At 35.1% G+C, this 23,320-nt stretch overlaps 1 protein-coding gene across 1 annotated transcript in view; it reads right to left on the bottom strand.

Moving 5' to 3' along the window:
• The window catches only part of LOC149780319 (T-cell immunomodulatory protein-like), a 76,786-nt gene that overhangs the window by 11,863 nt on the left and 41,603 nt on the right, over positions 1–23,320 (bottom strand). The window contains exons 9-15 of the mRNA XM_089937162.1: positions 21,904–22,073; positions 14,997–15,141; positions 13,036–13,141; positions 10,518–10,561; positions 6,053–6,131; positions 5,169–5,290; positions 3,239–3,321 (exon numbers count right to left, since the gene is read on the bottom strand). Coding sequence (XP_089793288.1) covers positions 3,239–3,321; positions 5,169–5,290; positions 6,053–6,131; positions 10,518–10,561; positions 13,036–13,141; positions 14,997–15,141; positions 21,904–22,073 — 749 coding nt within the window. The remainder of the gene's footprint in view (positions 1–3,238; positions 3,322–5,168; positions 5,291–6,052; positions 6,132–10,517; positions 10,562–13,035; positions 13,142–14,996; positions 15,142–21,903; positions 22,074–23,320) is intronic.

Raw genomic sequence — 23,320 nt, 5'->3', positions numbered from 1 at the left:
TTTAGACTGGATTCTTCATAGACCTGATGATACAGTTCTCCCTGGTATCCCACGAACTTGCATCAGATCACGGCTGCATTATATGCCATTTTGACGTATCAGTCCATAACAGTCCACCATTACCTGCTACTAAGAGAAACCTCCATATGATAAATAGAACCAAACTAATGCATGACATCCAAGCAAATCTAACAACCTGCTTACCTCCTACAGCAGAATAACTCAATAACTGCCTGCGTTCATTGCTCGACAAACATGCCCCGGCTACCAAGTGTAGAGTATCAATTCAAAAGTGTTCTCCATGGTATAGCAGTGTTAGGGACCAGCTTCGCACTGCTAAAAGAGACTGCCGTAAAGCTGAGAGGCTTTGGCTTTCCACCAGCTTCACTACTCATAAGCAAATCTATGAAGCCGCTAAGAAGAATGTCACAAATATAGCCCATGCAGCAAAATCAGCCCACTATAGTACTAAGATCATGGAAAGTTCCAGCCGCAAAGAGCTCTTTGAGATTACTAACAAGCTAATGTCAAGGAACAAATGTACACCACTTCCAACTACCTTCTCTCCAGTCGACCTTCTGGACATGTTTGCAAATTTCATCCCTGACAAAGTACAAACCATTAGAGATAAGCTTGACACCATAATTTGACTTGACTAGTCATCACCATACAGTTGGGATATAGAATTTTAGCAGCAACCATTAGCAGCATTTGAACCTGTCTCTATGGATTTTGTATGTACAATCCTGATGAAGAGTGCACCAAAGTCATGTGAACTTGATCCAATTCCAACATCACTGCTGCTTGAGTGCTTAAATCCAGTATTGCCTTCACTAACTGATGTTATTAATACCTCTCTCTTATCTGGGGAATTCTCATCATTTTTCAAAACTGCCATTGTTAAGCCTCTGCTGAAGAAACCAACAGTTTCTAATCTCCCGTTCATATAAAAAATCTTAGAAAAGGTTGTTCTATCCCAGCTTGTATCTCATCTGAATTCAAACAGTCTTTTTAGCAATGTACAATCTGCATATCGCCCTTGCCACAGTACTGAAACTATTCTTCTAAAAGTAGTTAATAACATTTTCTCTGCTTTGGAAAGCGGAAAGATTACAGTCCTCACCCTCCTTGATTTGTCTGCAGCATCTGACACAATAGACCATGATATATTACTTCACAGTCTCCAGCATGGTTATTTAAAGAATGTTCTCACAAATTACTGTAATATTAATACTGATAAGATCCAACCTAGGTTACTTAAAGAATGTATTCGCATATTACTGCAATATTAATTAGAAATGTTCTTTAATTTGCTCCAATCTTGATATTTACCAATGCGTGGAAAGAGGCTAATGTTACTCTTATTCACGAAAAAACAGACGAAAAGGTTCCGAATTTCAGACCTATTTTACTATTAAGATGCTTGGATGTGACCCTGGAATCTATTCAAAGATCACAGTTATTCTGAATTAATATTAATGAAACTGTCATTGATATTCAGTCCAGTTTAAGATTGTTTGCTGATTACACATCATTATCAATTATTGTTGAGATCCAGCCCTGTTTGCTAGTGGTTGGCTTATCCATGGTCATTTTACTTTAACTTTAAAAAAAAAAAATGAATCAATGACTGCATTCAGAAAATCTCAAAGGGAACAATGCCCGCAAACTGAAATGAATTACACAGTTATTAAGAATGTCACTTTTTATAAACATATGGGCCTAACTTTAGATGAATCCTTGTTGTGGCATATACATATACAGGAAATAACTACAAAAGCATAGAAAAAGTTAGACATGCAACATACAGGTGAACTTTCTGGATTGAAGGGTTTTTCTCCTAAGATGAGGGGGTGTCTGGATGGAAGGATTTTCCTCCTAAGATGAGGGGGTGTATTCTGTCCCTCTCATCACTCAGTGAAATCTCCCAAATATGCAAAATTATTATTGAAAATTTTAAATTTTCTTTTTTCTTCACACCTTGCTTTAAGTGTAGCATATTTACAGTAATACTGCCTGTCATCACATGACTGTAAAACTGGTTTAAGCACAGCAAGACAATTTAGTTGCTAATTTCAAGCAGCTTAAAACAATTAACACCCATTGATTCTGTCTGCAGGGTTGGTTGGCTTCAGTGTTTGAAGTTTGTTGACATGGATTATACTATGTGTGATCATCAGTAATTTTGAAATGATTAAAGACATTAACTGATTATGGTTGGATTACTAAAGAGCTCAATCAGCATTCAACAGGGTTGATTTGGCTTTGGTGTTTAAAGTTTATCAACATGTCTTTGCATGTGGTATATCCCAATGCTAAATACCACGATCTAAGCAACCAAAATATCAAAACAAATTCAATGAAGGATATATTAAATGGGAATTTCCATGATTGAAATCAAGTTCAAAAGACATGAATATACATTCTGCTCTTCCCTCAAAGCTGATTTTAAAATATGTATATGTCACCCTAAGAAGCCAAACAATAGAAATATTGATCCGTATTACAGGTATAACTTCATTATTAATGGGTAACACCTTGCAACCAAACTGAGGTCAACAAGAGCTTCAAGGCATACATAATTAAAACTAAGAGATTTGACTGATGACACAGTGTCTTTACTTTAATCTCTAATAAATATTTTGTCATCATAAATATACATCACCTGAGCTGCAGTTAAGAAAGAAAACAAATTTCATGTATGAGAAAACTACATATGAAATTTTGGGAACCAAGCCATGATCAAGTTATATCTGAATTTGTGTTATAATGGAGCATGTCATTGCAGGGTCACACTGTATAGATGTTGGAACTGAATGTGTTTGGATGCAGCTCTTGGTTTCAACACAAGCAAGTGTGAATCTGTAAACTGACCATGACATATATCCCACCTGTGCTAGCTGCTGTAAGAATTTTAATATTTTGGATGAAGACTTTGAATTTTGAGCAAGATATGCAATTCATGTGGGTTTGTATTGATCCTCTTCTTCATCATATACATTTACCAGTGACTAAGATGTTGACCCTTATGGTATGCAATCATTTGTGTATACCTCAGTAGAAATACAAAGGATTTTTGGAATTCACAATAAGAGGAATATACAAGTTAAAGGGGTTCTGTCCACTTACAAAATCTGTATCTTTGTTAAGATGTCCCATGCTAAGGATCCAACTATTGACTGAACATACAGCTAAGCTACAAACCCACTGTTTTACTTGCTACATTAACTTATCATACCTGTTGGGTTCATCTAATGGATGAGGAATGACAATCAACTGTGAATTTGGAATGATGGACGTCCATGTTCTGTGCCGTGGTTTCTAAAACAAATTTTCAAAAAGTTTATTTCCTTTCTTTTTAACAATCAAAAGAAATCACGTTGATAAGATTGGCCTGATGCCCCATACTGGCAATGTAAAAATAAGTAAATGAATTTTTAAAAGATTAAGAAAATCAGACATTAAAATTAATTAAATTAACAAACATGTAAATGATAACCAGCACAATGATTTAAAACAAGTGACTCTGAACCCAAGGTCAAAAGGATGAGCAAGCATTCTGCATAATGAATTGTCTTAGCTGCATACTGATTAATTCTAAGCATGAACAAAAATCCACAAAAGGGTTTAGAAAATAGAAACAAATGAAATTTTTTAAAACTACAACCACAATGCAAATTTTCAAGAACTGACTTTCATCCAGGGTCAATGGGAAAAGGATTGGTGTCATGAAATGAGTTGTCTTAGCTTCATAATGATTCATCATAAAAATGAACAAAGCCCATCATGGGTTTGATGAAATATAAGCAATCAATGTAAAATTTCAACCAAAAACTTAATGCAAATTTTCCGTGACTATTGTCAATGGGGCAAGCAAGCATGTTGCAAAATAAATGATCTTAGCTTCATCATGGTTCATCCAAAGAACTAACAAAATCCATCAAAGGATTAGAAAAATTATGCAATTAGATAATATTAATCAACCATTACCAAAACCTTAATGCATATTTTCCATTACTGTGACTTTGATGCCAAGGTCAAAGGGAAGATTGATACCAAGGACAAAAGGGAGATTGATGCCAAGGTCAAAGGAAAAATTAATACCAAGGTCAAAGGAAAGAGACTTGTGTAACCGAATTAAGTGACTACACTTCAGAATGATTAATGCCAAAAATGCTGAGAATCTATCATGAGGTTCAGGAACAATATGGAAATAAAAAACTTGCACCAAAACTTTAACAAATTGTTGATGCCTCATCTGCCTTTACAGGCAGAAAAGTGACTATGTCTCTCTTTCCCATTATTGTGTGCTCAACAATAACAACCTATCTGAACCTTGTACATGTATCAACATGGGTCTAACACCTAAATAGTTTGTGCAATGTTGAATATAGTCACAAGTTCCAAATGCCATAGCTTTCATTCATCCAGATTTGATAATACCATCTCAGCAAATTTAAATTAAACATTTATACTTTATATCCAAGTCATATGTGAGTAGGAGTGAAGCAGATATCCTCACTTCTTTTGGAGTGACCAAGTGGTCTAAAGCGCTCTCCATCACTGCTCACTGCCATCTCACCTCTGTCTGCATGGGTTCGAGTCTTGGGCTCAGCCAATGTGGATATGTGAGAAAGCTTGCCGGTAGCTTCTCGTGGATCGGTGGTTCTTTCCGGGGTTTTCCCGGGTTCTTCCTCCACCATAAATACTGGCCGCCATGTATAGCCTATCTTGTGCTGAAAAATGGCATTAAACCGTACAACAACAATCACTTCTTTTGGATCAGACTGTGTTTTCAAACAAAGTTTTATAAACCCTAAAAAGTTGGACACAGCGACCCTTTTTAAGTCTGGGGTACACCATAAAAAGATGTATCCACTGTAAGCTTGCTCTCAACAGATGTGATGATGAAAACAAAAATGTAAAAGCTTGGAAAAAAAAGGAAAATGGACAGAAATACAAGTCATAGATAAAGTGAATTCCATATACTGCCATTTCAAACAGTAGGTCTATAAAAAAAATAAACACCTTGATTTCAGACAAAATATGCAATAGTATGAGAAATCTACAAACATGTATCTACTCTTTTCTGAGCTGTAAGTTTTACTGTACTACCTCACAGCATACCTGTTATATTATCTCTATTATCTAATTAAGTCCTAACTTACCCCATTATCGGGATGTGGCACTCCCACATCAAGACTGTCCACAAAGTTTGGAGTCTGACCCAAGCCAAACACAGTGTATGGCAGCTGTAAAGCCATGTAGGCAGACTGGGACAGCTGGGTTGCTGAAAAGAAACATTAATATTTACACAGTCAAGCTGGGTATGGAATAATATAAGAAGAAGCTAATACCTCTCTCAGTTCTTTTCACATAATACAAGTACTCGGTTAAAATAAATAAGCATTGAAAGCATCAGGAATTTTCTTAAATACTAAATATCACAAATACTAACCAAAACAAAACATTCATATCAAAACCCATTTAAATAAAATGCAAACTAAGACTAAAATGCAATTTGAAGTTTTGCTACAGTTTATTCAAAGCTAAGCAACTGAAAAATAATCATTTACTTCAAATACCTGGACTTTTTTCAAACGAGGAACTCATGAATGATCAGGTATGAGACTTTTACTTAACAAAAGATGGTTCATTATCAGGTTTCATGCACTACAATAAATATATATATATATATATATATATATATATATATATATATATATATATATATATATATATATATATATATATATATATATATATATATATATATATATGTATGTATGTATGTAATTTTCCCACAACTACTGAAAATCTATGTGAAATCAAAATGTAAAAGTATTTATTTTATATACATGTACATGCCAAGTTAAAGAACAAAAATCCATTCAAAAGTCAAGACAAAGACACAATTTAAACATTTTCAAATTTATGAGATTTTCTTATATCTTTGTTGCCAATACATATGCCTTATTGCTATTTGTATAAAAATAAAATCAAATAAAAATTTTCAGGCTGACTTGTATGATCATGTAAAGCTGCTATTCACCTGCCCCAGTCTGTGCATTCCCATCAGCACCAGTCGTGCTGTATCTGATGACAGGCCCCATCTGGTTCACTCCATAGGGCTGGAATAACATTTAATGATTTGAATTACTGCTCGTAAATTTGTAAGTACTATTTCATTTCTTTGAAGTATTAAATACTAATGTACTTTAAAAATGTAACAAAAACAAGCAATTAAACGTAAGACTAGATAACTGGATCATTTCAAGAAAATTTTCTCATTGTCTGATTATAAATTGGAAGCAAAAACAATTTCTGAGGAAATTCCCTCAATCAATTCTGTCCCCATAACACTTGTAACCTTGTATGCACTTTCTGATCATTTCAGTTGAGTAACACCTTCTGGTCATGTAGCTAATGTTTTTCATGAAATAAGTTAAATCTGGTTTAAAAATTACACCATTATCCATTTTTGTTGCAATTCCAAGACAGTTAACTGATAATTGTTGTTAGAATTCAGTTTACTCAATATATGTCTGATGTTATATTTACCAAATGTCTTAGTAAACTGCAAGGCATTTATAACAATATCTATTGTGTTTGTTAAGTTGGTATATTTGAAGAGTTACCTTAAATCCACCATAGTACCTCGTGTACTCAATTATAAATCCAATCCAATTGTGAATTGCATGGACTGCCATTGCATAATGTGCCAGAAGATCTGGATCCATGCAGTTTATTAGAAGCAATCAAAAGCACAGGCAACATAGATCCTGATCTGCTAGCATTTTATGCACTGGATCTATAGTTTGTTAGGAACAATCAATAGCACCGGCAACACAGATCCTGATCTGCCTGCATTTTATGCACTGCAGATCTGGGCCTTTGTTGTTTGCAGTTGGATTTGACTTATAAGCAAGCACGGACAGTAAGTCCATGCTAAATGATAAGCCCATACTCTACATGTTTGAAAATATTAGCCGACTTTAGTTTTCAAAGGATTTATCCAATGACAAAATTTAACAAAAATATTAACAGGTAATCCATCATGACCTGGGCTTATCAAAGTAGTGTACAGTTCATACAGTCATCACCTTTTTTAAAGCCAACACTTCTGTACCAAAAAGCTGGCCTTATAAACAGAGTGGCCTCTCTTGAAGGTTGTTGTTGTGGTGGTGGTTTAATGGCATTTTCAGCATATGATAGGCTATATATGGCAGCCAGTATAACTGATTAGGAAAGAAGAACAACCAACCCACCAGAAGATAATAGCAAGCTTTCTCACAAACCCACACTGGCCAAGCTTGAGACTTGAACCCACAAAGACAGAGGTGAGAGGGCAGTGATCAGTTAAAGCTAGCACTTCAGACCACTCAGCTACTCAGGCCACCTCTCTTGAGGGGACAAAATTGTAGCAAGACCATATGGTGGTTATTTATTGAAGAAAATAAAATTGATGATTCTTGTTAAAATAAAACCAAATGTTAATTTGGCTAATTACAGTAGAGCTATGGCAGATCTAGGGAGGTCATAATATTTAAGGTGGTAAATTCTGACAGGACATATGTTTGTGATCTCACTCTGAGACTGCCAAATTGCTAAAATGTATCCACCACAAACAGGGGTGGTCACTGTATGGTATACTACTGTGGTGTCAGGAAAGGTGGCTTTTGATCAGGGATGGCCACTATACAGTATATTACTGTGGTGCTGTGAAAGGTGGCTTTTGATCATGGGGTGGCCACTATAAGTATGTTACTGTGGTGCTGGAAAAGTGGCTTTTGATCAGGGATGCCCACTATACAGTATAATACTGTGGTGCTGGGAAAGGTGGCTTTTGATCATAGAGTGGCCACTATACAGTATATTACTGTGGTGTTGGGAAAGGTGGCTTTTGATCAGGGTTGGCCACTATTATACAGTATATTACTGTGGTGCTGGGAAAGGTGGCGTTTGATCAGGGTTGGCCACTACTTTTCAGTATATTACAGTGGTGCTGGGAAAGGTGGCTTTTGATCAGGGTTGGCCACTATACAGTATATTACTGTGGTGCTGGGAAAGGTGGCTTTTGATCAGGGTTGGCCACTATACAGCATATTACTGTGGTGCTGGGAAAGGTGGCTTTTAATCAGGGTTGGCCACTATACAGGATATTACTGTGGTGCTGGGAAAGGTGGCTTTTCATCAGGGTTGGCCACCACTATACAGTATATTACTGTTGTGCTGGGAAAGGTGGCTTTTGATCAGAGTAGGCCACTATACAGTATGTTCCTGTGGTGCTGGGAAAGGTGGCTTTTGATCAGGGTTGGCCACTATACAGTTACTGTGATGCTGGGAAAAGTGGCTTTTGATCAGGGTTGGCCACTATACAGTATGTTACTGTGGTGCTGGGAAAGGTGGCTTTTATCAAGTGGAATTTGATCACATTGGCATTATAAGGACAGTGCAGTGCATGAATGTGACCCTTAAAATATCAATGCTTTAAAGCACCCTAACTTCACTGGCAAAATCAAATGATAGGCTCTGGAGCTCATCTTGAGAAAATTAGTGAAGAAATGAAAGTTGCAAAATACTGCTGGACAAGAAAAAAAGCACTTCTAGGCTCAAGAAGGGCAAACAAAAAGATCAGCCTGGCTGAATAGGGGCAGCTCTCAAAAGATGCACCATACACTATACTTTGGACTTGTGATAGAACTTGTAGGACTATTTGGAATTTAATTCACAATACCGTAAGTTCTTTTAAAATGTTCAGTTTGTATTATACGGAAATAAATTGTTTAATGAATTTTACAAAACTTGTTGGATTTTGCCCTTTTGTATTACTTAGTTTAAAACCATAGAGTTGTAACAATTGCAGTATGATCAGAAATTTGTTATGTATGGAACCGCATTATACTGAGAACAGCTCTATATACTGAGCTGAAGTATACTGATAACATTGTTATATAAAGATGTGCAGTATAATGAGAACATCATATGTATTGAACTGCAGTATACTGAGAAATGCATTATGTGCCGAACTGCAGTGTACTAAGAAGAGCATTATGCATTGAACTGCAGTATACTGAGAACAGCATTATGTCTTCAACTGCAGTATACTGAGAACAGCATTATGTATTAAACTGCAGTATTCTGAGAACAGCATTATGTACTGAACTGCAGTATACTGAGAACAGCATTACGTCTTCAACTGCAGTATACTGAGAACAGCATTATGTATTAAACTGCAGTATACTGAGAAGAGCATTATCTATTCAACTGCAGTATACTAAGAGCAGCATTACTGACTGAACTGCAGTATACTGAGAACAGCATTATATACTGAACTGCAGTATACTGAGAAACGCATTATGTGCTGAACTGCAGTATTCTAAGAAGAGCATTATGTATTGATCTGCAGTATTCTGAGAACAGCATTATGCACTGAACTGCAGTATACTGAGAACAGCATTATGTCTTCAACTGCAGTATACTGAGAACAGCATTATGTACTGAACTGCAGTATACTGAGAATAGCATTATGCATTCAGTTGCAGTATACTAAGAAATGCATTATGTATTCAACTGCACATTGACTGAACTGCAGTATACTGAGAAATGCATTATTTATTGAATAGCAGTATACTGAGAACAGCATTATGGACTGAACTGCAGTATACTGAGAACAGCATTATGTATTCAACTGCAGTATACTGAGAACAGCATTATGTATTGAACTGCAGTATACTAAGAACAGAATTATGTATTGAACTGCAGTATTTTGAGAACAGCATTATGTACTGAACTGCAGTAGTCTGAGAACAGCATTAGATATTGAACTGCAGTAGTCTGAGAACAGCATTATGTATTGAATAGCAGTATACTGAGAACAGCATTACTGACTGAACCGCAGTAGTCTGAGAACAGAATTATGTATTGAACTGCAGTATACTGAGAAGAGCATTATATACTGAATAGCAGTATACTGAGAAGAGCATTATGGACTGAACTGTAGTATACTGAGAACAGCATTATTGACTGAACTGCAGATCTGAGAACAGCAATATATATATATATATATATATATATATATATATATATATATATATATATATATATATATATATATTGAACTGCAGTGTACTGAGAACAGCATTACTGACTGAAATGCAGTATACAGAGAACAGCAACATGTATGGAGGTATGATCCAACTGTGTTAAATAATGATGTTTTAAAAAGGAAATAAAGTTAAAATACTAAACTTAATGCTGTTTTCTTTCAACCCATATTCTGAAAAATTTGATAACTGATTCAAATACAATGGTTTAATTTGGGCCATGGAGTCCATAGTGCTCTCTGCATTATATCCAGACTTGCATTATAACAATGCACATGATATCAAGAGACAGCTGTAATTTCAAAACTTTGCACAGCCACAAAGCAACACATAAGGCATATCAACTGCATCATGTCAGTGTTTGACATTACAATACAACAGTTCATACAATATATAATAAAATGCACATACCTCATTTCCACCTGGACAGTCATTAGAGCAAAGGCCACTGACCACTGAAATGCATTGGAATGGAAATGTATGTTTCCTCTGTAGTTTGAATGACAATGTGCATCTAAAAGTCTCCACCAATGTTGTTTTTTTAAAATGTCTCTGTCTAAAATGCTATGTAGTGTATGACACAAACTTTGTTAAAGCTTAAATGATTGTTTTCTTACTCAGTGTGCCAGACATTTAACATAAAGTAACCATAATTATATCATTCAACTATTCAGACACTATGTATTCCTTAGGGCTATTCCATTTAAACGTACATGGTACCCAGGCAAGGCACTTTTTAAAAAATATATGCTAGGGTACTCAGATTACCCGAAGAGTTCATATGAAAACAGAAAATTTTAAATTGCATCTAAGGGTGACTATTCTATATTAAAAGATCCTTCCCTGGATCCCATGTATATTTTACTGGAACAGTCCTTAATGTTTAATCATTACTCAAAACACACTAGACTAAACAAAAATAAAAGACAGTGGAGATGTGAATGCCTACTGTTCAGTCTCTATACTTGTCAAATCATTAAATTACCTGACTTCCCCAAATGCATTACTATAAAGTTGTTACAACAATCCCTCATGCAATGTCATGTAACTCTGTGAGGCAAGGTGCCAGTTCATAAAACAATTTTAAAACAACTTATACTATAGTTAGACCCCACCTCATGATATCACCAGCAAAATTAAACTTATTATCATCCTCAAATACATTTTTGATGAGCTAATTACCAGGCTGGCTGAATTAATCATGTCCTGTTTGAGAGGGATGTGTTTTTTAGCCCTTATATCTGCCTGCAAAGAATTTTTTTACAAAATCATCAGACTTTCTAAAGATACTGTTCTAGGATGAATTCTAGTATTTTTTTGTTTCTGAAAAGAATTTTTAGCAAATAAATAGTTCAAGACAAAAAGTAAATAATGAAAGAATAATACTGCAAATGAAGCATTAGCAAAACCAGAACTGATCAAGTTAATTATTAAACATTCTGAAAAGACTGCAGAGCTGTTTATGTGTGAAATGTTGCAAAATTATGCCTAAGGCAATAAGCTTGAAAGGTGTTGTTTTTATATCTTTAACTGATGGCAGGCAACCAATAAACTTGGCATGTGTTGTTTTGATATCTTTAACTTGTGGCAGACAACCAATAAACTTAACAGGTATATATCAAAGGTAAGGACTCTAGGTCATAAGAATTCACTCAACAGGTAAGCAACATTTAACATTCACCTATATGCACAATCCCACATCAGTTTTATTTATAAATGCAAGGAGGTGTCTACTTGAAATGATAACTATATATCAAAACCTATATACCAAGCAGAGAAAATCATTTATCCTTAGATCTCACATTGAATGGATATGTGATTTTATGAGAGAATTTATATATATTTATACAGAATGACACTGATATTATCAATTAGGTTAGACAGTTGTAATATGTTCCAAGCAGGAATTGAATTCATACAAGAGTAATGGCATCTATCATCTAACTCTCAAGCACCTGAGGCTTTACTCATTCAGCCATGAAATTTAAATAAATCAAATGGATAGAACTAAGTTAAGAGTAAGGACTTCAGATGCTGTATAATTCACTCACTAGGTAAGTGGAATTTAACACACATATATATGCACAAACCCAATGTGCATATATGAAATTATAATTATAAAATGACATATACCCTAAATATTGGAAAGCTCATAACCCCAAAATCCCATAACATATGCTCAGAAATATGGTAATATGAAAGAAATGTGTACAAAATGACACCACTATTCTCCAACAGATTAGAGAATTACAATTCCAAGCTTGAAGTGAGCTTGTAAGACGTGTAATCACCTATTACCTAGCTTTCAAGTACCAGCTTTCATACCAAAAAAGGATGAAAAAAGATAAAGGTAATGACTCAAGGTGTACCAGAACTCACTCACCATGCAAGCGGAATTTAACAAAGCCAATGAACAAACTCACTGGATTTCTAATTAGAAATTCAAGGTATATACATGAATTTAGAATTAAAAATTGATGCCTATGTACTAAAAAGGAAAGTACATATCCCTGGATTCTACATAGTACATGTATATTTGGATTCATGATTATATGAAAGGAATTTAATTATAAGATACATGATTATATTAAAGGAATTTATATAAAATTACAGGATACATGATTATATAACAGGAATTTATATAGAATTATAGGATACTTGATTATATTAAAAGGATTTATATTGAATTATAGGATACATGATTATAATAAAGGAATTTATATAGAATTATAATATACATGATTTATATGAAAGGAATTTATATGGAATTATAGGATACATGATTATATTAAAGGAATTTATATAGACTTACGCCAATATAATCATAGATATATTGACTACATGTAAAATGTCTGTAAAGAATAATATAAGGTGCTAGCAAAAGACTTCCAAACTTAAAATAACAGGAACCATATCAAGGTAGACCTACCCATCACTTTGATAAATGAGGCATCATCATCAAACTTGTGTTTCCAAACTCTTATAACTGACGCATTACTGGATATCACACTACTAACCACAACATCAAGGATCCCCTAAGAAAAAAAAAAGGAATAATTTGTACACCAGGATCAACATTTACATGATTGTATTTACATTAATGAGTTAGTGCAAGCTTGATTCCAACATTGTAGAAGCTCTTTTTATCTCAAATCTATAAAAAAAGGAACAAAATTAATTATTAAGCTGGACTTACACCAAAACTCCATGGATTTTTGTTATTTTTTGGGGTGGGGGAGGCTGGGCAGCAAACTATCTCTAATTGTTTGTTCATTTTCCATTTAATGTTTTTTTTAGGTAACTTTATCAATAATTATAAATATAATGATATAATTTCATCTTTTATTAGTCACACAGATATATGAAACTGACATGAAATACACATCACTGAAGCAATAAAAATGAACTGTTTTATAAAGACTAAAATGGATGAAATTAACATAGTTCAAAATAGAAATGAAATACAAATGACAGTGATAAAGAAAATCTGATAATTTCCATACAATATAGACCCTTATGTAACAAATGTGTCATTAGAAACCAGTATTCATTTGGAATTATCCAAATGATCTCTCCCTCTCTTATGTTTTTCTTCTCTTTCCCTTTCCACATTAGGGTTTGCTGTGCAAAATATAAAATACAATGCAAATCATATCTCAAATGTGTGTGTGAGTGTCTGTGTGTGCATGATTTGGATTTTTAACATAGCTTTAACAATTTTTCAGTCATATCACTATGATGTTCGCAGTGTGGCAGTTTAAAGTGACATCTAGCACTAGGGCATTGTGCTGCAGACATGTAGCATGATGTCCCACCCAGTCACATTATCGACACCAGGCTGACCAGTCCTAACACTAACCTCTTAATGCTGAGCACCCAGCAAGGCAGCTGTAAGTACCATTTTTATAAGTCTTTGGTCTGACTCAGCCGGGATTCAAACCAGCGACCTCACGCATCTGAGGTTGACACTCTAACCACTAGGCCTCCAAAACGGTCTCAAAGTTTGAAGTTACTATTTTAACAAGTGTTGCTGTAGATTATACATGTACAAATGACATCACAGAGTAAAATAAATATTTACTATTTCCTCCAGCATTGGGTTTGGATAGCGCAGTGATAACTAACTTACTTCACACCTCTACCATCTCAGGTTCAATCCCTTACCATGGTATGTGTGAGGGTAGATGACTGCCAGTTCAAATTTAGTGATTTTCTCTGAGGTCTCCATAACAGAAGCCACCTTAAGCTCACATCTAAGTTGTCAGGTGTGCTTAGTACAAACTGAAAGAACTTGCTGTATAATAGATGTAAACAGCTATGAAAAACTCTGCTGACCAGGGATGATATTATTGTCAGAAATCGTTTATATTAGAATAAGCTGAAGACTGGACAACAGCAGGTAAATCAAAGCGAAAAAAGTCAGGTCAGAGAGCTAGTTTTGTGACTCAAATAATACCTGTACTTTGACCTTCTTGATTAGATTTTAAAGAATTCAATTAAGTTTGGTCCTGTGGAATTGTGGAATGATAAATAATTATCAAATAAAAATGTTTTAAAAAGGAAATAAAAAAATAATATTAAACTTCATGTTGTTTTTTGTAAATCCACTGTGTCATACATCTGATGGACCAATTCAAATACAATATAATGGTTTACACAGTGATATATCCAGAATCATGATATAATGCAGCGTGTTATAACAAGTCGGAGCTGTATTAGGATATGTTGTCCACCAACATATAGTAGATTTAAAAACTGTGTTTCTAAAAATGCAGGAAAAAAACTGTACTCAACTTGGCTGAAAGGGAAACCACTCTCACTTGATTACTTATTGTAAAAAAAGGTCTACTCTGATGTTATTTTAAAAAAATCTACTCTGGCATTACGTACATCCTCATAGAGATCAAAGAAAGCTGGTAGCAAAGTAATGTCTTCATGTCCTTCCAGCCATGTTGACCAGTCTGCAGAGAAAGTTCGTCTTAATGGGCAGGAATTACAGGCAATATTGTTGAGGATCAACCCTCTATGTAAAGATCTGCAAAAGATAAACGACATGGATAACAATAGAAAGACTGCAAAACAGATATAAAGTAAACAGTGGTTTTGCAAAACATGATATTTTTGTCCTTTGCACATTTGTGATACTGTTGTACTTTGTAAATTTGTGGATGAGGAATCAGGTCCTGTTATCCTCATAGATGTATCTTTGCTTACAAGTCATTTAATTTGTGACTTATAGCATTCAAGAAATCACAGACAAACTGGTAACTACAAATAAAAATTCACAGTATTTTGGCACTGCATGGGCACAAAATTGGTAAGTTTTTCGTTGCTTAAAGAAATACAGTAGTCAGTTCTTTATAATGCCGTACTTGAAAGATAAAAGCAGGGTCTATTATAAGTAATACAAATTAATGATAATTTCTCAAAATTCATGCCCAAAATTCAACTTAATGTGAAAATCGTGCATATTTTTTCTATCCCAACCATTATGTCTTCATCAAATCGCTCCAACATATGCAAAATTTCCTAAATAAAATGACCTCCATCAAGCTCAATTTACAATGAGTTATACTGTAACATGGCTGTGTCATAATATACTCAAAGAGTCCCTAGAAGGGAATGACACTCTACTGGGTGTAAAGAATTTCCAGGAATTCAAGACCATTTCTTAATTTTAACTGCTGAGTGTTTAAACTATCTCTGATATTCTTCAGCAACAGCAAGATCTTCAAACAGTGGACATACTGGAGGTCAGATTGGCACAATATTTATTTAGGACAAAGCAGACATCATAGAAGTCTTTTGGTGAAAACTCTATATCATAATGATTATCCATTCAGGTGGTGCAGTGACAAAAAGATTTTCATGAAGGCTGTCATGGCAATCTTACGGAATGACTGGCATCATTTTCATTTAGAACTGACTAGGGAATGCAGACAAGGGAATGCAAACTGCCCCATAAGCTCTTTTGGTTTATGATTGGTACAGCTAACAAAACAACAAGAAACACGTTATATGCCCCTGAAACAATATATTGATATATCAAAGGGGCATAACCTCATGACTCAGTAAGACCCAACCTGGGGCATGACTCATGGGAAAGAATGTCATAGGAGGTAAAGAAATATATAATGTTGCTATATATTCCAAACTGGGAGTAAAATGGATATCATTCTTTCTGACCAACATCAAGAGATATAATTCAAGAGCAAGAGTGGCACAAAGTGATAGGCAAGAATGCAATAAACTGGATAAGACTTTTTATATTTTATAATAATAATAATAATACACTGCTCCCTCGATAACTCGCGCCCGGATAACTCGTGATCCCGCTTATAACATGGTGTCTGTCTTGGCTCCCGATTTTTTCCAGAGAAAATGTATTTAAAATATCTTTAAAATACGCTGAACGTGAAAAAATTACGATAAGAATTGGTAATATAAACCTTGATACATTGCTCGTTTTATCATCGAAAATGGTGATTAATGCCCGTAAAAATAGAATCCATATTTTGAAATTTGCAAGTTCTAAATAAGAATTAATTTCAGAGATCTTGAAAACGCTTAATTAGGCATATTTGGATGCCAATTTTTGATCTGGGACGCAGAAAATCACTGAGGCAGGAGTCCTCCGTACGCATGTAATAGGTGCATGGGAAAATTCAAAGATTTGCCAGTCCTGTTTCAGCCACCTGCTTTGTGGGAAAATGTGTTGATCAGTTAGCTGTGCTGATATTTACAATGAATAATTCTGTGACTGAAAGACTCCTTGATGTACATACATGTTGCCATTTTATAAGAGTACATAAAAAAAAAGAACGTGATGCAATAGCTAGGTGACTAGTTCAAAGGCTTTGACTGGCAGCCGGGTGAGAAAAAGTACTGATATTTAGTGATGGAATTCAGAGGCAGAAAGACCCAGTTTTAAAATCCTTGTGAGACCTCTGTTTAAAAATATCATATATTTTGTACGTTTTTATGATAAATAGTTGTCAGTATACTGTAAATAAACAGTCTGGTGAAATAGCAATCAATGAAAACTTCTGGTAAATGTTAACAGGTGGCAAGAGAGAATGAAATAAACACCAATTAAACGTCTTCCTGTGTGAAAGTCACATTCTAATCCTTTAATTCCATTTCAGTGTAAACATTATAATCACAACATATTCTGTTCATTGAAAACATGAAAAGAGTCAATCGACCGTCACATTGAAACCTGTGAGTACTTCTATGAGAACCTAATTACATGCCGGCTTTGTTTTGATCATCAACTTGGGGAAGTGTTCGTTGCATTAAAAAATCGATTACAAGAGACCTGGGGTGCTGAATTAAGGGTCTTGGAGCTGCCTTTGACGTAAAGCAAAACAGTAACAGAGACAGTGACGATGATAGTGACTTTGAAGGTTTCAGTGAAACTGATGTCATTAATGCCGAGGCTGTTTCGGAGAAATTCGTACAGACTCATGGTCCTGAGATGGGCATTTCTCTTGATGACATGGAGGAGTGGATTTGTGCTGACAATGATTGCCCCACAGCCGAATACATGTCAGATTAAACAATAATTAATTCTATAACGAACAAATTTGCAGCAGAAGACGATTCTAACTGGAGTACCACAAGTGTTGAAAGTGATGTAGACGCAGATGTTGCACCACCTCCCCCCTCTGCACAGGAAGCAATCAAATCTTTTGATATTGCCATAAAGTGGCTGGACACCCAAAATGTTGACTACGTAAAGCTCATGCAGTTGAGAAATCTGAGGGATTTTGCTTGGCGGCAGAGAAACCAAGGAGTAACAAACACAAAAAATTAACTGATTTTTTTCAAAAAGTGAATTGATATTTGTCAAGCGTGGCACAAACGGCAAGTATTAACTTGTTCTAATTTACGTTGTTTTAAATTTGTAGACCCATTAAATATCTTAGTACTGATTAACCCTTGTCTTTTGTTTTCCATTTTACTTCTATCGCAATCAAATCTATCGTTCGATCGACACTGTTTCTCAAAAAGAGTCGATCTTTTGTATATTAAAAAAAGTCTAATTTGGATCAAACAATAAAACTAGAATGTATCCAATAAAACATAAAAATTAGTGACGTAGTACACAATGTGTTAAAGGGTACACATGTTAAGGGAACGGAAACCACGTGGAATAATGTTTTCGATGATCGCCTCAATATACTGTAATTTATCCTGAAATTAATGTTGTTCTACGAGGAAATAATAAACAAAGTACACCGTTATAAAAAGATATTTATTCACAGTTAATCTCAGCACGATTATAAAGTGAGTATTCAACACTATAATCTGCCTACACCCCCCCTTATTTTTACTTTATGTTGTCGATCACTTTATTGGCTTTGGGCTTATTTTATAGGTCCCTCGATAACTCGCGCCTCACTTATAGTGCAGTCGATGTTTCTGGACCCCGATGTGCGCAAGTTATCGAGGGAGTGGTGTAATAATAATAATAATATATTTTATATTTTACGTTAGCAAGGTCATGGCCTCCATGATGAACCCACAACTGAAGATTGCTATAGAGTGACTCAGACACCAAAGCTGAAAAAGGCTGACCAGACATATCACAGAAGTAATTGCCTTAGCTTCACAATAAATCATCATAAATATGAAATAAATCTATCAAGGTATTTAGAAAGAATAAGCAAATAAAAACTTTAACAAAAATCACCCATTTTCTATAAGTGTGACCATCACCCCAAGGTCAATGGGGCAAGCAAATATGTTGCATAAAATAAATGTCAAAGGTTTATGATGATTCATGCCAAATATAATGATAATCCATAAAGGGGATCAAGAAATAAGTAAATGAAACACTTTAACCGAAATATCAACAAACTGCTGATGATAACAATACCAGAAAACTGACCGCAATGTAACTCACTAAAATTATTAAAAAGCATCTTACTTCTTAATCCCACAAACCCACCAATTATATCCCATGCACACGAATGGTACAGGAAGAAGGGAAGTAAGACATCATAAAATATTCTAACAATGAATTGACTTGAGTGAGGGATTATTTAAATAAATGGACAAAAAGTTATCCAAAAGGTGTAATACTTCCTGAATCTAGCAGTCCCAGAAAAGCAACCTTGAGGAGAACACAGTAAAGGGGAGAGTGGAATCTGGGATCATGCAAAAATTTTAATTTGTAGTACAATGAATTAAACATCAAGTAAAAATATGAAATCAAAACTTTACCCAAAAGCTGCCCTAAATAAAATATTCCAAAATATATTGTGGATTGGATGAAAATTTAATTAAAGTAAAGGAGATGGAATTAAACCTTTAAGTTAGAGATGTCCTACATAATGAAATTATGACCCCACCCAGGGATTTTACATAGGGGAAGGAGAAGGAGAATTGATTAAGGCCAGTGTGTGAAGGTTATATCCTAAACGTATGTTTAGTGATTACTGGAATATAAGTGAAGACAAAAACTGAACCAACAACTTTGACCAAAACTTTCTCCTCACTATCTTTCTTGACCCTAAAGTCTCACCCAGGGGCAGGAGTTGCACTGAGAAAAGGGGATTTACTGACACTGTATTACAAATAACATATGAATCAGGTAAAAGGTTACAGATACACAAGTCATGAAAGAAACTTTAACAAACTGAGTCTTCATTACAATTTTGGCCCATATGGTCCCACACTGGGACAGAGCTCAGAGACAGGAATGGTACTGAGAGAAGGCTATTATGTGCTAATACTGTTTTCCATTATGATGTGGATCAGGAGAGAATGTGCCCCTATTACATGCATAAATCTTGACCCCATGACCCCACTCTAGGGTCAGAACCCTGAGGTGGGAATCGTTCTGAGAGATGAGGAGTATGTGATAATGCTTTACTCCAAATATGATATAACTTTGGATAAGGTTATACTGAGACATAAGTACAGGAACTTTAAACAAAAACACCTTCACACCCACAAATTTACAACCCACATGCTAAATGTTTCTACCTCAGAGGCATACAAAAAGGAAAAATAATGAGGGAATTGAATGACATAAAACAACATTGTAATATAAGTGCATATATGTGTAACAAATCTGACAAATTGCTACAATGGCCTGAAAATCTAATCAGGTCAAAAGGTTTCTGCCAAAAAATTAGTCAGTAGCTTTTTAGATCACATGCACACAAAACTTAAAATACAAAACCAATATATCTAGATCAGTGGTTCCCAAAATGGGCAGTACAGCCACCTGAGGGGTGGTGGGATTACTGGAGGAGGGGGACTAATGTTCAATAATGCTTTTTACAGGGTAAGGTAAGTGGCACGAGGATGACCAAGTGGGTGGTGGCCCCAAAAGTTTGGGAACCTCTGATCTAGATGAATTCCTTGAGGGGGAGACGAGAAGATGGAGGAGAGGTAACCAATCTAGCATGATTAATAAGGCAATCAAGAGCTAGAATGATAGTATTCTGGCAACTTTTGAAGCTTTCTTCCTAATACTTATGAATACAGTTGTAGCGATATTTTTTAAAAGTAACTTTCTACACACAGATTCACATGTGAAAAGAAATTTACCTTGGATATGATCATATACATGTGATTCAGTAGAAAAATATGTGAACAATGGTGATATCTGCAGGTAGATCACTTCAAGAAAACGTCAAACAGATTACAGATAATTTACAGATCTGGACAACACGATAGGTTTCTTTATTACCCTAATTGCAAGCCTTCCACAACATTTGTTCAAGAAATTTACTCGAAAAGTTATTCTCCAAGCCAATTTCTTTGACCCACAACAATCTTAACCTTTTGATGCCAAAATCAATTATGCCCCATCCATATCATAAACGTAAGCCCTCCATAAACATTGGGCAAGGTAGATGGTCTACAACTATAGTCACTATGCAAAACCATTTTTCTTCTTTAAGTCACAGTATTCTTGACCTTTGGCCTTTTTACCCCAAAATCAATTGACTTCATCCTTATCCAATGTGTGAGTCATTCTACAGACTTTGGTAAAGGTACATACTTAAAAAAAAAAATTGTGCAGAAAACATTTTCAATGTTTCAATCACAATAATATTGACCTTTGATATTTTGACCCAAAAATCAATAGGCTTCTTTTTTACCACATGTGGCAGTTGTCCATACAGTTTGGTCCAAGTGTATGCTGTTGAACTAATGTTATTGTGTGGTAACCATTTGTCTTCATACAGTCACAATGACCTTGACCATTTACCTTTTGTACCTAAAATTGATAGGATTCCTTCTTACCCAAAGCACAAGCCATCCACAAAGATTGGTCTCTAATACAGAAATAATGTTACTCTCAGAAACCATCTTTCTTCTTGCAGTCTCAATAACCATGACCTTTGACCTTTTGATTTAAAAAACAACATGTATTGTCCTTACTCACAATGCAAGACAGCTACAAAGTTTGGAAAACTGTAGATCATGGCGAACAAGAGTTATTGTGTGGAAGCAAAATTGGGAACAGATGGATGCATTAATGGCCAATATAAGGAAACAGTCTCTACCATGCAGTGGGCATATACAAACAAATGCTACCACTAACTAATGTAATACATTGATCACAAATGTTTAGTCATTTTGTGCTGGTAATCTGGTTCTCATAAGATGCTGGGTGAGCCTTAATACCAACCAAGGCATGTGTGTGTGTGTGAGTGTGTGTGTGTGTGTATGTATGTATGTATCTATATATATATATATATATATATATATATATATATATATAAAGAGAGAGGGAGAGATATAGATATTAGTAAGTTTTCTTGTAGTGACATACCTTGTCGCATTTCCAACAACAGTTAATAGGTCTGGAAATCCATCTAGATTGAAGTCTCCCACACGTAATGTTATTGGTATATACAGATATGAAGACACAGGTGTGTGATCAGGTTGAATAAAACCCCAGGACAGACCGTCATTATCTAACCGAATGTTCAGAGGCTCCCACTGAAATGAAAGTTCTTCTTTTTTACTGTTAGGATCCAACAAATCTTGTGCTTTGAGTCCGACACAAACGGAAACACTGGGTCTAAAATACCCTGTGTTTAATTCAGGTATCACGGTGTGCAACAGCTTGATACCATGACTTGTTCTCTATTGTTAAAAATGAATTAATTTAAAGAAGGGTGAACAGTTGTTAATAGAAGGAAATGGGAAGTCTTACAGCCAACAGTTTTATAAGAAAGTGCCATCTCTAGATTACAAATATGGGATACTAGTTTTTACCTGGTGGCCCACCATGCAAGTATCTGACAGTGAAACTTGCTGACCATTAAATCTATGCTCCACAAAAGAGATGGCAAAGTTTCAGCTTTCATAATCTAAGTGAATGCAAATGTCCAACATGAAAATTCCACCAATGACAGTAAATTTCCATATGATCTATTCTTATTATTCATAACCTCATCAATACTTAATAACAAATAATCTTCAATTCCAAATTAATATTCTTTGTTGTTGTTGTGGATTATATTTCTCAGCATATAATAGGCTATGTATAGAGATCAATATTTCAGGTGAAGGAAGAACACAGGAAAGCCCTGAAAAGGACCACCAACCCATGGGATGCTACTGGCTAGCTTTCTCACATGCCCATGTTAAAGCCCATGACTCAAATCCACGTGGATAGAAGTGAGATGACCATGACCTGTAAAGGTGAACAACTTAGTCTGCTCAGCCAACCAGGGCTTCCAGTCACAATTATTGTATATACTTGCTTATAAGTTAAGTTCAAATGCTAACTTCATGGACCCAGATCTGCCACCACAAAATGCACTAACAGATCTGGGCCTCTGCAATTTTTCAGGAGTATTCAGTAAAACAAACAACACAGACCCTAGTGTGCAAGCACATTACATGATGGCAGATTAGGATCCATACTGCTTGCAGATGGACTCAACTTGTAAGCAAGTATATATGGTAAAGATAAATCATTTCAACAGCCTTGGAATCTTATGAACCAATTGAAGTCACTGTAGGTATTTTTATCAAGATACATGTTGAGATTACTGGATGCACATAATTATCTTACTACAAACAGCTGAATTATTTAATATATTCCATTTATTTTCTTTCTGAAGCAGCAAAAATGCCTCTTGAAGTATTCATCATAAAAGCCTGAGGCAAAACAGACACTTCATTCTAATTATAGCACACAGTATTTTGCTAATTATTTTGAGATCATTTTCAAAATG

Source organism: Sinohyriopsis cumingii, chromosome 16, assembly GCF_028554795.1.
Source record: "Sinohyriopsis cumingii isolate HCF-2022 chromosome 16, ASM2855479v2, whole genome shotgun sequence".
In the NCBI taxonomy this organism is placed as follows: Eukaryota; Metazoa; Mollusca; class Bivalvia; order Unionida; family Unionidae; genus Sinohyriopsis; species Sinohyriopsis cumingii.
Note: the sequence above shows the minus strand (reverse complement) of the source record. Positions and strands in the feature narration are given on the sequence as shown.